General features: G+C 35.7%; 2 protein-coding genes across 2 annotated transcripts in view; both read left to right on the top strand.

Annotated features, from left to right (window-relative positions):
• Window positions 1-6272, top strand: part of LOC121739299 (breast cancer anti-estrogen resistance protein 3 homolog) — a 36043-nt gene extending 29771 nt beyond the window's left edge. The window contains exon 10 of the mRNA XM_042131675.1: window positions 6256-6272. The gene's annotated coding sequence lies outside the window, so the exon portion shown is untranslated. The remainder of the gene's footprint in view (window positions 1-6255) is intronic.
• LOC121739301 (transmembrane protein 198) overlaps window positions 1223-13359 on the top strand; it is a 73188-nt gene continuing 61051 nt past the window's right edge. Inside the window, exons 1-4 of the mRNA XM_042131680.1 lie at window positions 1223-1441; window positions 2072-2277; window positions 2721-2831; window positions 3061-3212. Coding sequence (XP_041987614.1) covers window positions 2097-2277; window positions 2721-2831; window positions 3061-3212 — 444 coding nt within the window. The 5' untranslated portion in view covers window positions 1223-1441; window positions 2072-2096. The remainder of the gene's footprint in view (window positions 1442-2071; window positions 2278-2720; window positions 2832-3060; window positions 3213-13359) is intronic.

Raw genomic sequence — 13359 nt, 5'->3', positions numbered from 1 at the left:
ATAGACTTAATATATTATAGGTTTATGTTTGAGCGACTCATCAGTCATCACTTGGTCATCACCATGTCATCCATTGAGGTACAGAGAGCCTTTATATCGGTGTATAAACGTGCCCAGCCCCATACACGGGACAATTATCGTAACGATTTATCTCCTCGATGTTAAAATCGAACGACAAATTGTATGTGTGTAGCAATATCGCAAACGATTTTACGTTCAAAAGATCAATTGGACGATTTTCTTGACGATGGATCGAAACGACAAATTGTCCCGTGTATTAACCTACCTTATTGTACCTTAAGCGTCAAAAGCGTGTAATGTTATGTCCTACTTACTAGGACATAACAAAGGAGGCGGTCTGCATATTTCATGTAATAAAAGTGTTAATAAAGGTTTTTAGTGAACATTTAATGCTGGATATTGTTGAGTTGTGTAGTTCCGCTAAATAATAAACCATAAAAATGGCCATAGAATGCCTCAAACACGTGGATTTAACATTAAAACGTTTTTTGGGCTTTTCAATCGGTATTTTTGTAAGCTAAAAAGATAATTTATAAGTTTATAATTAATCCCTTATTCGTGCTATATAATACATTAGTGCTAAAAATTTCACATCAATTAATATTTGGCAGTGCCGTAAATAGCCTTTTTTGCGCCCTGTGCGAGCTTATATAACTGCACCCTTGTTTTTTAACTGACTTCCAAAAGGGAAAAGGTTATAAATTATAATATGTTCAGCTTTTTACTACAATGCAAAACATCTCTGGGGCGCAGCGGGAAGTACTTATCGGGAGCAATTCGAAAAAATAAGAGTCTACCTGGCCATTCTTGCGCCCCCGTTAGAGTCTACGCCCTGTGCCTGGGCACCGGTGGCACCGCCCTATTTACGGCACTGATATTTGGCTATAAAAATTGCATAGCTTTTTACGTGTGTTTACGGATTCTCATCACTTGAACTATAGTTAATCGATATCATGAACTAATTGACTTTCTTGCCTGTATTATAATGTGCTTCGAAATAATCGACAAATAGAAATATTCAAGAAAATAAACGCACACTACTTGTATGAAAATAAGCACAAAATGGCCACGCGATGACGGGGTAAGACTACATCTATACTTACTTTATCTATTATGTCATCACTATCTACAAAAAAACTATCTGTCAAATTCAATTTGACATTTATTTAGATAGTTGTCTGTGGTGATTTGCGGTCCGAGAGTGTCGCTGGCTGCTGCAGTCGAGTGTTGATCTTTGTTGTTAATTTACATTTATATTTGTTATAAAGGCTAAAAAATCAATATATATCCGAATTAATTCTTATATTTATCTAATATGGTTTTGGTAAAAACGTTTTTATTAATATTAATAGCGACAAACTAAAATCGCTCAGTGATTTTTAATTTTTACGATGTGAAATCGACAGTCTGACGACCAATGGTGAGTAATTTTTTGTACGGTACACAATTTCTTGTTCTTTCATAATATTTATCTGAATAATAATAATAACACCGGCAATATTTGAAAATTAAATAATTAGCGGACTGCGGAGTATCATTTTATTAGCTTGCAGTGAAAGTTGTCTTCATACAAAACTGGTCGATTGAACGATACGCGACGCGCTAAACACTGCATTCGAGTGATCCTAATTGAATATTTTAGTAGTTTAGCAACTCTAAACCAATATGTGTAATTTTTAAGAAGTATTGTTCAGGGTAGATGTAAAAAAAATATAAGTTTGATTCATACATAATTCATGAGTAATAAAATAAAAGTTTAATGGTCATGCAGTCAAATTCCTATGAATTTATTTTACTTTCAAAATATTCCATCTATTTGTAAAGTAACTTACACATAGAAATACAAAGAAAATAATTTCAAATAAACTTATCATGTTCAAACTCTTTTACCTAATTTACAATCAATATAATGTCATCATCTTATAGCTGGTGTGGATGACTCTAAACTCACAATTTTTTGTTATTATTTTGAATTTAGTTAAGTACATATAAAATAAAATTGTAAAGCCCGCAAGTCGCAACCCTTTGTCATTGGACATCTCTCTTGCAGGCCACCCAATAATTAAGTGTTAACCATGTCGTCAGTGGGGCAGCTGGTGCCTCGGGTGACCAAAGGTCCGCCCAACATAACCATCCCATACAATGGGCCGCAGGTAGAGGGCTCCTTTTGTTTAGCTCTCAACTTCAACTTTGATCCAACCATCAGCGTAATATGTGCCATGTATATTGTCTTTGGACTCGTATATACAATATTCGGTAAGTTTGCTAATTAAGATGTTAGGAATTTCCACTCACACTTAAATATTCTGTTCCGTTTTGTATCAGTAAATTCAGATTTTGATGCTAATAAATTTTGTAGTTTTGACCAGCGGGGTTAAAATGGTCGCTTTGAAGAGTCATGATATGAATCATAATATGATTCATTTTTCTAAAATTGCAAAATTCAACTTTGCTTGCAATTCATTTCTGTATTTTTGTACTGATTTGATGTTTGTCAGTTTGACAGTTTTGACAATTCATTTGCTGAATTGATTGAGAGGAATTGCTAAATGTGACCATTTTAGCCCCGCTGCTGTGCTTAACTTAAATGCAGTGCAAAAAAAAAAATAATCTGCACTCGGCAAACGTAATATTATAATGACTTTTTATTTTGAAAATTTTTTATATTGTTTATCTAACACAATATATTGTTTTTGTAGGGTACCGATGCTTCAAAGCTAGCATGTTTTTGACTGGATTCACTTTTGGCTCTGCGATTGTTTACCTCATCTGCCTGCAGGAACATCTATTACCACCATACGGAAATGTTGGTGCGTATGTCATGTATTTTACTTATTTACCTCATGTAACTGAAAGTCATGATATATTTAATTGTATATTCATTAATTTTAATAACTGTTTACATACTAAACAGTGACCATGCTACTCTAGTCCATACTTCTTTCAGGACTATTTTGTCTTCACATATTTGCAAAGCAGTAATAGCTTTCTATTTTGACACTTAACTGCAATTATTTAAGGCATATTTTTAATTAACAGCTGTTGCCGTATGTGCTGGCCTCCTCTTCGGTCTAATCACGATGCTTATCCAGTACGTTGGGCTGTTCATGACGGGATTCCACACCGGTCTGCTGCTCGCTCTAGCCGGGCTGGCGATCTACGACCACTTCCTGGACAACAGACCTACAACGGTGAGTACTTTAGTCTTATGATGCAGGCTGCTACGACTGCGGAGAATGACAACCAATTTTCACAGGTAAGTACTTCTATTTTTAACCCCCGACAAAAAAGAGGGGTGTTATAAGTTTGACGTGTCTGTCTGTCGGTCTGTCTGTCTGTCTGTCTGTCTGTCTGTCTGTCTGTCTGTCTGTCTGTCTGTCTGTCTGTCTGTGGCATCATAGCATCCAAACGGGTGAACCGATTTTGATCTAGTTTTTGTTTGAAAGCTGACTTAATTGAGAGTGTTCTTAGCTATAGTTCATCATCATTAGCCTGCTCCGTGCTGAAAAATCGTGGTTCATCTGGTTCGTGAAGGGCCGATTAGCAACTTGCAGTCGTTTGGTGGGCTTTATTGCGTTCTAGTTCGTGATATTTATGAATATTGACACATTAATGAGAAGTTGACCTGGTGCTGCAGCATCGCCTGGTAATCAAAAGGATACCCAACTCTTCACCAACTTAGAGCAATGGTTTCCTGTTTGGGCTCATTTTAATTACGAGAACTAGTAAGACGTAGATAACCAATTAATTTTTGAATGCTGCTGCTGCAGCATCACCTGGATTCTATTGGAGCCGAGCTCCATATGAACCCAAAGTGGAGGTTTCATGTTCAATAATAATATCAATGGACGCTTCACACCACGTCAGTCTGGCCCCGTGCTAAGTACCTAAAGGACTTGTGTTACAGGTACCAGACAACGGAAATATATTTAATACTCTTATACTATACATATATTTAAGATTTTTATTATATCATACACATATTTAATACACATCCAGACCCGGGAACTTTGAAAACTCTTTGTTCCGTCGGCGGGATTCGAACCCGCGACCTCCGGCTTGAGCTACCGACGCGCTCACCACTGAGCCACAGAGGTCGTCGAAGATGGAACGAAGTCGAAGATGGACGTGGAATTATATTGACGGCCTCATCCAAATTAAGGACATTCCTAGATGGTATTAATTGGGATATAATATGATCCTGTTGATAGGAATTATTCTGCACTATAACCAACACAAATTTAAAAAGCATGAAATAAAATTAAATTAAGAAATTTAAAAAAACCCCCGCCAATTATGGACTAAAATATCACTTTACACTTAGGAATTATTGAAACTTAAAGACAGTAAAATATATTATTTCATTACTTTTTAAAGTTGTTTGGCGGGGGTTTTTTTTTAAATTTCTTAATTTAATTTTATTATACACATATATATATACAATACACATTTGAAATTACATAATTACAAATGTGTATTATTGTGTTACTGATGTAATTTAGTTTTAAGGGTGCCATATCCAAAGGGTAAAAATGGGTATTACTAAAAGTTTGATGTCTCTCCGTCTGTCTGTCTCCAGGCTGTATCTCAAGAAGCACAATAGCTTGACTTCTGAATTTTCAGTTTATGTATATCTGTTGCTGCTATAACAACAAATACTAAAAACAAAACAAATTAATTAAATATTTAAGGGGGCTCCCATACAACAAACATATTTTTTTGCTCTATATCAATATTGGCAACAGGTATCTCAACATCGCACTTGAAATATTCACATAATACTCAGTTGTATTTATACTTACTTTAATAATAATTACCTATTATTGAAAGTAAAATGAAAATAAAGGTATATAATTAAGGGGGGCTCCCATACAAAAATCGATTTTTTTTTATATTATTGCTCTATAAATTGTAATGGTAGGAATCCCTCGTGCGCGAGTCCAACTCGCACTTGGCTGATTATTATTTAACACATAAGAACATTGATATGGGAAATGAACAAGACATTAAGTAGTGGCTGGTCCCATGTTGGAAATTTTACTCGACAGATATGGCTTCTCATAACAATATCTATGGACGCTTCACACCACGTCAGTCTGGCCCCGTGCTAAGTACCTAAATGACTTGTGTTACAGGTACCAGACAACGGAAATATATTTAATACTTTTATACTATACATATATTTAAGATTTTTATTTATATCATACACATATTTAATACACATCCATGACCCAGGAACATTGAAAAACTTTTTGTTCCGTCGGCGGGATTCGAACCCGCGACCCCCGGCTTGAGTTGCCACACACTCTAACCATTGAGCCACGGAGGTCGTCGATAACAAAAGAAATAAATCAAACATCGCTCACATCTTATTCGTTAGTTCAAAAACAATGAAAATATGTTATTTGATATCTATTCTTTTGTGTAGATGTCGCAGTCTTCTGGTTGAACTTGCTCTTTTATTGAATGACTAGCGAATTCATTGAATTAAACAATCAACGACTTGGCTTTGAGGTTGGCTTTTAGTCACTCAAATAAAATATGGTTTCTTTCAATGAATTCAAGGCATTCAGCTAGATTTTTTTAAAGTATTTTTAAATAATCCAACTCAAATCCGCGACAGTTTTTTGATTTTTGGTGTAAAAGGTTTAGAATATCACCTGTTTATGGATTGTATTGACGTCTTAACGGTATGAAAAAATACAATGTACTGTTGAGAAAGTCGTCTATACAATGTTGGAATTACTTTTTACCACTTTGATATGAAATAGTTGAGTAAAAAAATATGTAACTCGGCAAAATGTTAGAGAATAGGGCAAAGAATTGCTGTTAATTTCGGCAACTTGGAGCTGTAATTCATAAAAAGAAAACGACAAAAATAATCTACAGATAAAATTCTATCAAATTCGAGAAAAAACAAAAAAAAAAACAAATTGTGCCAAGAAACACGATTCAAAACAACCTAAATCTCACATTATATTAGGTTAGGGAGTAATTTTAGGTTGTTTTGAATAGTGTTTTTTGGCACAATTTGTTTTTTTCTTTTTAAACTTATAGAAATACTGTATTTTAACTGTTAAATCACGTATGTTAAATCAGCGAAATCGGCAAAATTTCGTATACGGACTCTTAACGTGTTTTTGCACTCACGTCTCCAACTCTTTAAGAGCTACAGCCTACACATAGCTCTTAAAGAGTTGAAGACGTAACTAAGTATGTAGTTCCATTCTATGAATATTTAAATTCTCAAATTCAATAAATGTCTTAAGGCCCAGTAGTCCCTAAAATAAGCAGGTCGATGTCTTTCAGTACGAATATCGACGTAAAGGACATTAAAATAACATTCATATCAGCGCGCCTTGTACAGTGGCTGTTACGCGCTCGCCGCGTGCCTTGATAATAGGAAATAGGAGAAAAAACCTTTTGTTTTTAGTATTACACAAATCAAATACTTACTACATTTTTTGTTGTTACTAGAAAGCGTGTAATTTAGCCATAAAATGATTTAATTTTGAAAAACAGCGTTTTAAGAGTCATCTTTGAGATTTTTTCTATCGAGCAGAATTTTTCAAATTGTTTACTGATATACCTTAGCGAATAGGAAATTTTCTCAATTTTCAAACGGTACTTTTTTATACTTAAATAATGACATTTTCTTTACAAAAAACATTATTGAAAAAACTCATTTTACGTAGTTGCAACAACCACAGCTCCTTATAAGCACACGCGACGCGACATGTCTAACTTTCTGCTAAGATACTATACTTGTCATCGCAGACAAATCTAGTTATTGAAAAAATTCAGTCTTTCTAAGTACTAATTTAATAAAATCTAGACCTGACCTTGTCGAAAACTTAAATTGGATATGCTTATCAAGCAATCTAAAATCTATTTAAACCATGACAACATAATTTCTATTAGCACTCCTATTGATTTTTAGGATTCCGTACCCAAAGGGTAAAAACGGGACCCTATTACTGAGACTTCGATGTCCGTCCGTCTGTCTGTATTCAGGCTGTATCTCAAGAACCACTATAGTTAGACTTCTGAAATTTTCGCAGATTGTGTATATCTGTTGCCGCTTACCGCTAAAACAACAAATACTAAAAATAAAATAAAATAAATATTTAAACGGGGGCTCCTATACAACAAACGTTATTTTTTTGCTCGAAATCTGTAATGGCAACTGAGGCATGGGCGTACCCAGGATTTCGGCTAGGGAGGGGCAGCTCATACCTGTTTCGAGATTATGGTTATTCTGGTATGTTGAAATAAAAAATCATGAAAAACTTTTATTAATCTGACTGAAAAATATTTTATTTTCAACAATTCATTTTGCGCATAGTAGGTGACACGTTTTTAATTCCCACTTGCCAGGAAAATTGACGTTTACCATGGCAACAGGTAGGTACTTGAAATATTCACAAAATCTTTAATTTTATTTGAACTTTAATATTTAATATTAAAATAACTAAAATAAATAATTCAGGGGGCTCCCATACAAAAAACACTATTTTTTCGCTCTATAACGGTAAGGAACCCTTCGTGCGGAGTCCGACTCGCACTTGGCCGATTGTTCTCTGTAGGTAGTTTCAGAGTTATAAGGTAGATGATAGTATGCAATTGAATACTTTTTAACCAAGTCAATCCATACTTCATACTAATATTATAAATGCGAAAGTCCGTTTGTTGGTTACCTTTTCACGCCCAAACCCTTTGCTGAAATTTGGTATGGCAATACTTTGAGTCCCGAGAAAGGACATAGGATACTTTTCATCCCGGAAAAATGTACGGTTCCCGCGCGATAAACTAGTTTCGGCGCAACAGAGTTGCGGGCGTCATCTAGTATTTTTGAAATGAGAAAGTGTGTATGTCTGTTATCTTTGCTCGTATAGACCTAAACCAATGACTTTATCTATATATTTTGATCTCCTGGAAAGAAGAAAGGACATAATATTTTAGTTATCTCGGAAAATTTTACGATTCTCGCGTGATGAACGAATTTCTGCGCGAAATAAACTTGCTATCTGTTTAAACTACTACTAAGAAAAAGCCTAAGTGATAAGCATAGGTTTTCTTATAATAATATCATAATATTTAAAGGAAGTTAAAATATTATGAGTAATCATTGCATAATCCACTCTGACAAACCGTATTGATTAATATGGCCGTGTCATGTCGATATGCATCATTTACATTAATACGTGGGAGAGCCATGCTTCGGCACGAATGGGCCGTCTCGACCGGAGAAATACCACGTTCTCACAGAAAACCGGCGTGAAAGAGCGCTTGCGCTGTTTCGTCGAGTGAGTGAGTTTACCGGAGGCCCAATCCCCTACCCTATTCCCTTTCCTACCCTCCCCTATTCCCTTCCCTTCCCATCCCTACCCTCCCTATTACCCTATTCCCTCTTCAAAGGCCGGCAAGGCACCTGCAGCTCTTCTGATGCTGCGAGTGTCCATGGGCGACGGAAGTTGCTTTCCATCAGGTGACCCGTTTGCTCGTTTGCCCCCTTATTTCATAAAAAAAAAAACATGCACCTATATTACTTCCTACAAAGTATATTGTAATAAGCAGCCAAAGCATACTAAATTGATTAAACTCTGTCTTGTCAAAATTGTAGCGGGGCCAGGGGAAATGCGGAAGAGGAAAGAAGAAGAGAGGAAAAATCATTTTTTCCGTTATTCTTTAGCTTCCGAATTCGGACAGCTCCAATTAAACTGTTCTTTAGGTTTTGTTTTAGTTCCTTTTTACAATTTAACCACGCTATGCTCAGGATCCTAAATCTCAAACTGTTACATTCGCGATTTCAAGTATCTTAAATAGAGTTACTAATAAGTTCGAATGAAAATAGCTCACTTAAAAAAAACAACATAACAATCAATAGCAATTGTACAATTTTCTTCACCTAAATTTCTCGGTAGTTTGTGTTTATCTTGAGAGAAATTGATAGAGAATCGTTCTTAATGATACAAGTGGTAACCTAGAAAAAGACAATCCGTGCGTTTCTCACATTTTATATGAAGTGTACTCGTACACTGTATACAGTATTACGGAAATAGTATAGAAGGTCGAGTGTATAGGAAATTTAACCGGCGATGAAGTATTGTATTTATATTTTCTAGAAACTTGAAAGGTTTTCTTTTGCTGTATTTTGAGGCGTTTTACTGTCTTATCCTGAGTATAGCAACGATTGTAGGTGTTAATATAGAGGCCTTCAATCTTCATATCTTTGCATTTTTAAGAGGCATATCACAAAAATGCTAATACATTCTACGACGTGAACCGTACCTCGTTAAATTTCATACTTATCCTTTGCATAAATCTTACAAATCTGTGTTTTTTTTTTATGAAAGAAGGGGGCAAACGAGCAAACGGGTTACCTGATGGAAATCAACTTCCGTCGCCCATGGACACTCGCAGCATCAGAAGAACTGCAGGTGCGTTGCCGGCCTTTTAAGAGGGAATAGAGTAATAGGGAGGGTAGGGATGTGAAGGGAAGGGAATAGGGGAGGATAGGGAAGGGAATTGGGCCTCCGGTAAACTCACTCACTCGGCGAAACACAGCGCAAGCGCTGTTTCACGCCAGTTTTCTGTGAGAACGTGGTATTTTTCCGGTCGAGCCGGCTCATTCGTGCCGAAGATGGCTCTCCCACGTATACAATATTTATTCAAAGCTTTTGCCTCAAAATTACATTCATTTTAATTAGTTTCCGTAGTTTAATCAGACGCAATATCCGCTTTTCGTGAATTTCGAGGAGTCCTTCCAATTCATAAGGCCTCGATTCGTATATCTCGAATGTACTTATAGCAAACTGTCTCTGTCATGCTCATACACACTATGAAACGCGTGGGTATGATCATGACAGCCTGTAATCGAAGCGATTCGAGAAATAAGAATCGGACTCCTGGATTTCCATCTTTGAGCGTTATTCAGAGCTAGTGAGCTTAAAATCGATTGTGGTTAATGCGATTGTAGCCAGTAGGATACACGTTTATTCCAGTCTGTCGATTTCTTTTCTAAAGAATAAAGATATATTATATCCGATACGCCCAATATCTCTTCTAGGAATGGTATCGAAAGATAAAAATTCGCGTCGCAATACAATTTTTGTGGGATGTTCGCAATTTCTTCGACCGATTTTAATGTAACAATATGATTGGAAGAGGGTAATATTTGAAATTAGGTATATAAGGTTGTCTGATTGCCATAACACAAGTTTTTACTTAGCATGGGATTAGACGACGTGATGTACGCTGCCTAGTTTATACTATTGTATATTGTTGTGTGCTTAATATAGAATTTGAATGGTTCGGGTCAGTTCATGACTTCCCAAAGAAACTAGAGGCGATGATGTATATTAGCGATACAAAATTAAAATGTTAAGCGGCTTCACAGGTTTTTCGGTGTTACTGAGTACCTTGGAATCAGCTGTAGCATTTACTCCAGTCAGGGCCTGTTTCACCACTTTCTGATAAAGTGTCGAATAGGCTATTCACAACATTTTTGAGAGATTCTCCATACCTGATCTGTCAAGTTAATTGGTGGATAGTCTATTCGTCACTTATCAGGAAGTGGTGAAACAGGCCCTTAGACTTATGCCTAGTTTTATTTACATGATAGCTTAACTGCACTAACTGGTCAAAAAAAATAAAAGATCTTTTTAAAATAACCTAAAACCGCAGGGTGGTCAATATTAGTAACAGCTCAGACGTGATTTTTTTCATGATCGCATCATCGCATGATTATACTGCGCATGATAACATTAGCAATCGTATTTTTTAGCAAACTGTACGATGAATTTAATAATAGGCTTGATGACTATTTTTTTTTTCTTATTGGTAATTGAACGACCCTTAAAAAATAAAAACATCGCTGAGAGAATGACTCTCATAGCTTAAAAATTCACCAAGATATGACAATTCAATCATCTCATAAAATAGACCTGCCCACAAAGTGCTACGAAAGACTGACGTTACTCTTTCGTAGTTTGTATGCATCGGGAGAGAACTTTGTTCGATAGGTATATTAAATATTGCGTTTATGAAAGTGGTTTTATACCAAAAGTTGCTTTTAATTGCATAAGTTATTGAATGGTATAAAAATATTAAGAAATATAATTGAAAAAAAGATCGACTTGATTATCCAACTTTGAAGGCGCATAACAAAATAAATACAAAATATGCTATCCAGTTGAAATTTTGGGAACACTTATTTTTTACCGTGATTTCTTTATTTTATTAACAAAATTTGCTAATCTTTGACCTTGTCATCATCCCTATTGCTAATGGAATAATAACAACAATTAATTAGTATATTGATGATGCTATCTTTGCCAACACTTAGTTAATATAGCGCGATAGCAATTTGACAACGAACAACAGCGGAGCTAAAATGGTCGCTTTGGAGAATTATTTTTTTTATTGCTGAAGGCAGGTCAAGTAGCCCTGATGTCACTGCGACCCTAAGGCTCTATTGTGACTAAATTATCTATATTATATAATCATATTATGAATCATAACATGATTAATAATTTTTAAACACTTTTGTGTGAACAAAAAACAAAAACAAAAAAAATGAATCATATTCATAATATGAGGAAATGTAAGTCTGCTTGCAATTCATGTCTAGTATTTCGTACTAATTTGACATTTGTCAGTTTGACAGTTTTGACAATTCATTTGCTGAATTGATTCACAGGAATTGCTAAATGTGACCATTTTAGCCCCGCAGCATTGCCTTTGCAAGATACCAATCAGCCTGCCGGATATGAATGTAATAAACATAGTGAACACAAATACTCACTAACGCAATAAAGTGTATCGTACATGGAAGTAATAAGTAGATTTTCTTTCACGGACAATGGTTAGTGGTTACACAGCGTGACACGAAAACAGTGAAATGCATCGGAAAACCGGCCAAGGTCGAGACGAAACTAGAGTATTGCAGATAAATAAATACAAAGCATCTGTTGCTGGCTCGCTCGCATACATTACGCCGAACATTGTGCACAAAATGTACGATCGATTCTGTAACCGTTAGCGTCGCCTTAATTTTAATAAAGCCTATGTCAGAAATAACAGCCGGCCCCTAGACGAGCTATTTTATTGCGCAAAATCACGTATTGCGTAATATTATTGACTGTCTAGGGTAGATATTGAACATCGCGCGTCTTCAATCGAACTGTCAAATAAACTGTTCAATTAAATTTGATGCGTGATATTGTACAATACAATTGATCGTCTAGGGGCCGGCTAAGTCGTAGATGGTGTTAAGATTAATTTATTTTGCCAAAACACACTTAATCAAATTGAGTTCTAGAGCAGAAAAGTTATAAAATTTGACCAAGAACCCTGAATCTTTACTGATCCAGGGTTCTTAGTCAAATTTGATGTGCGTCGTCATCGATTCTGTGACCGTTAGCGTCGCCTTAAGAGGTCGATTGGTTTTATGTTTAATTTATTGTTAACCTCTTGGACTAAAGAATAACTAGTATAATCTTAAGATTATACTAGTATTTACTACAATGAGAAAAATGTCCTTTATCCAAATTATCCAAAGGATTCTAAATGTCGGTTAGGACTTAGTTTAGATAGAGGCAGGCAACATAACAGTTCGTATACGTAACAGTAATGTTCGAAACATCGATTTTTGTCTCTGATTTATTCATATAAAGCATCGCAAATGCTTAAATAAAAATAATCTGATTTTTCCTAGAGATTTTTTATATCTAACTTATCCGTTGCATTTGACTTAGGGTCTGTTTCACCATTTCCTGATAAAGTGCCGGATAGGCTATCCACAACTTTTTTGACAGATTCTCGATAGGTACTCTATCTGTCAAGTTAAGTGGTGGATAACCTATCTGGAACTTATCAGGAAGTGGCGAAACAGGCCCTTAGTATCCGGTATCCAATGTGACTGAGTACTCTGCATCGGTTAAACATATTACATCTAACGCGATATTTCACTGTAATCTCTATGGACAAAATTGACATGCGAACCCTATTCTTTGATCATAAGGCGCAGCGCAGACGACAGACTAACCTATGCAATTATTTATTATATGCAGTAACGCACTCGTCCGCGGCGCGCGTCGTGTGCGTTACTGCATATAAGCGTACAATGAGGTGACTCGGAGCACAGAACTAGACTTATTCTGTACCAGTATTGGTAGAGTAAAGAAGAACCTTAGCGACCCCTTTTTTAAATAAATTAATAACAATATTATTATGTAAGTATTCTATTCTTTGTTTGCTGTTTGTTTCTTTCTTTGTTTAACTTCTCCAGCGTATTTTATGTGTGTGAAAACTTGTAATTGGCCTTCCTGTGTTATT

The sequence above is a fragment of the Aricia agestis genome, chromosome Z (assembly GCF_905147365.1).
Source record: "Aricia agestis chromosome Z, ilAriAges1.1, whole genome shotgun sequence".
Lineage (NCBI taxonomy): Eukaryota > Metazoa > Arthropoda > Insecta > Lepidoptera > Lycaenidae > Aricia > Aricia agestis.
The sequence above is the reverse complement of the archived record's forward strand: the minus strand, read 5'-3'. Positions and strand labels throughout refer to the sequence as shown.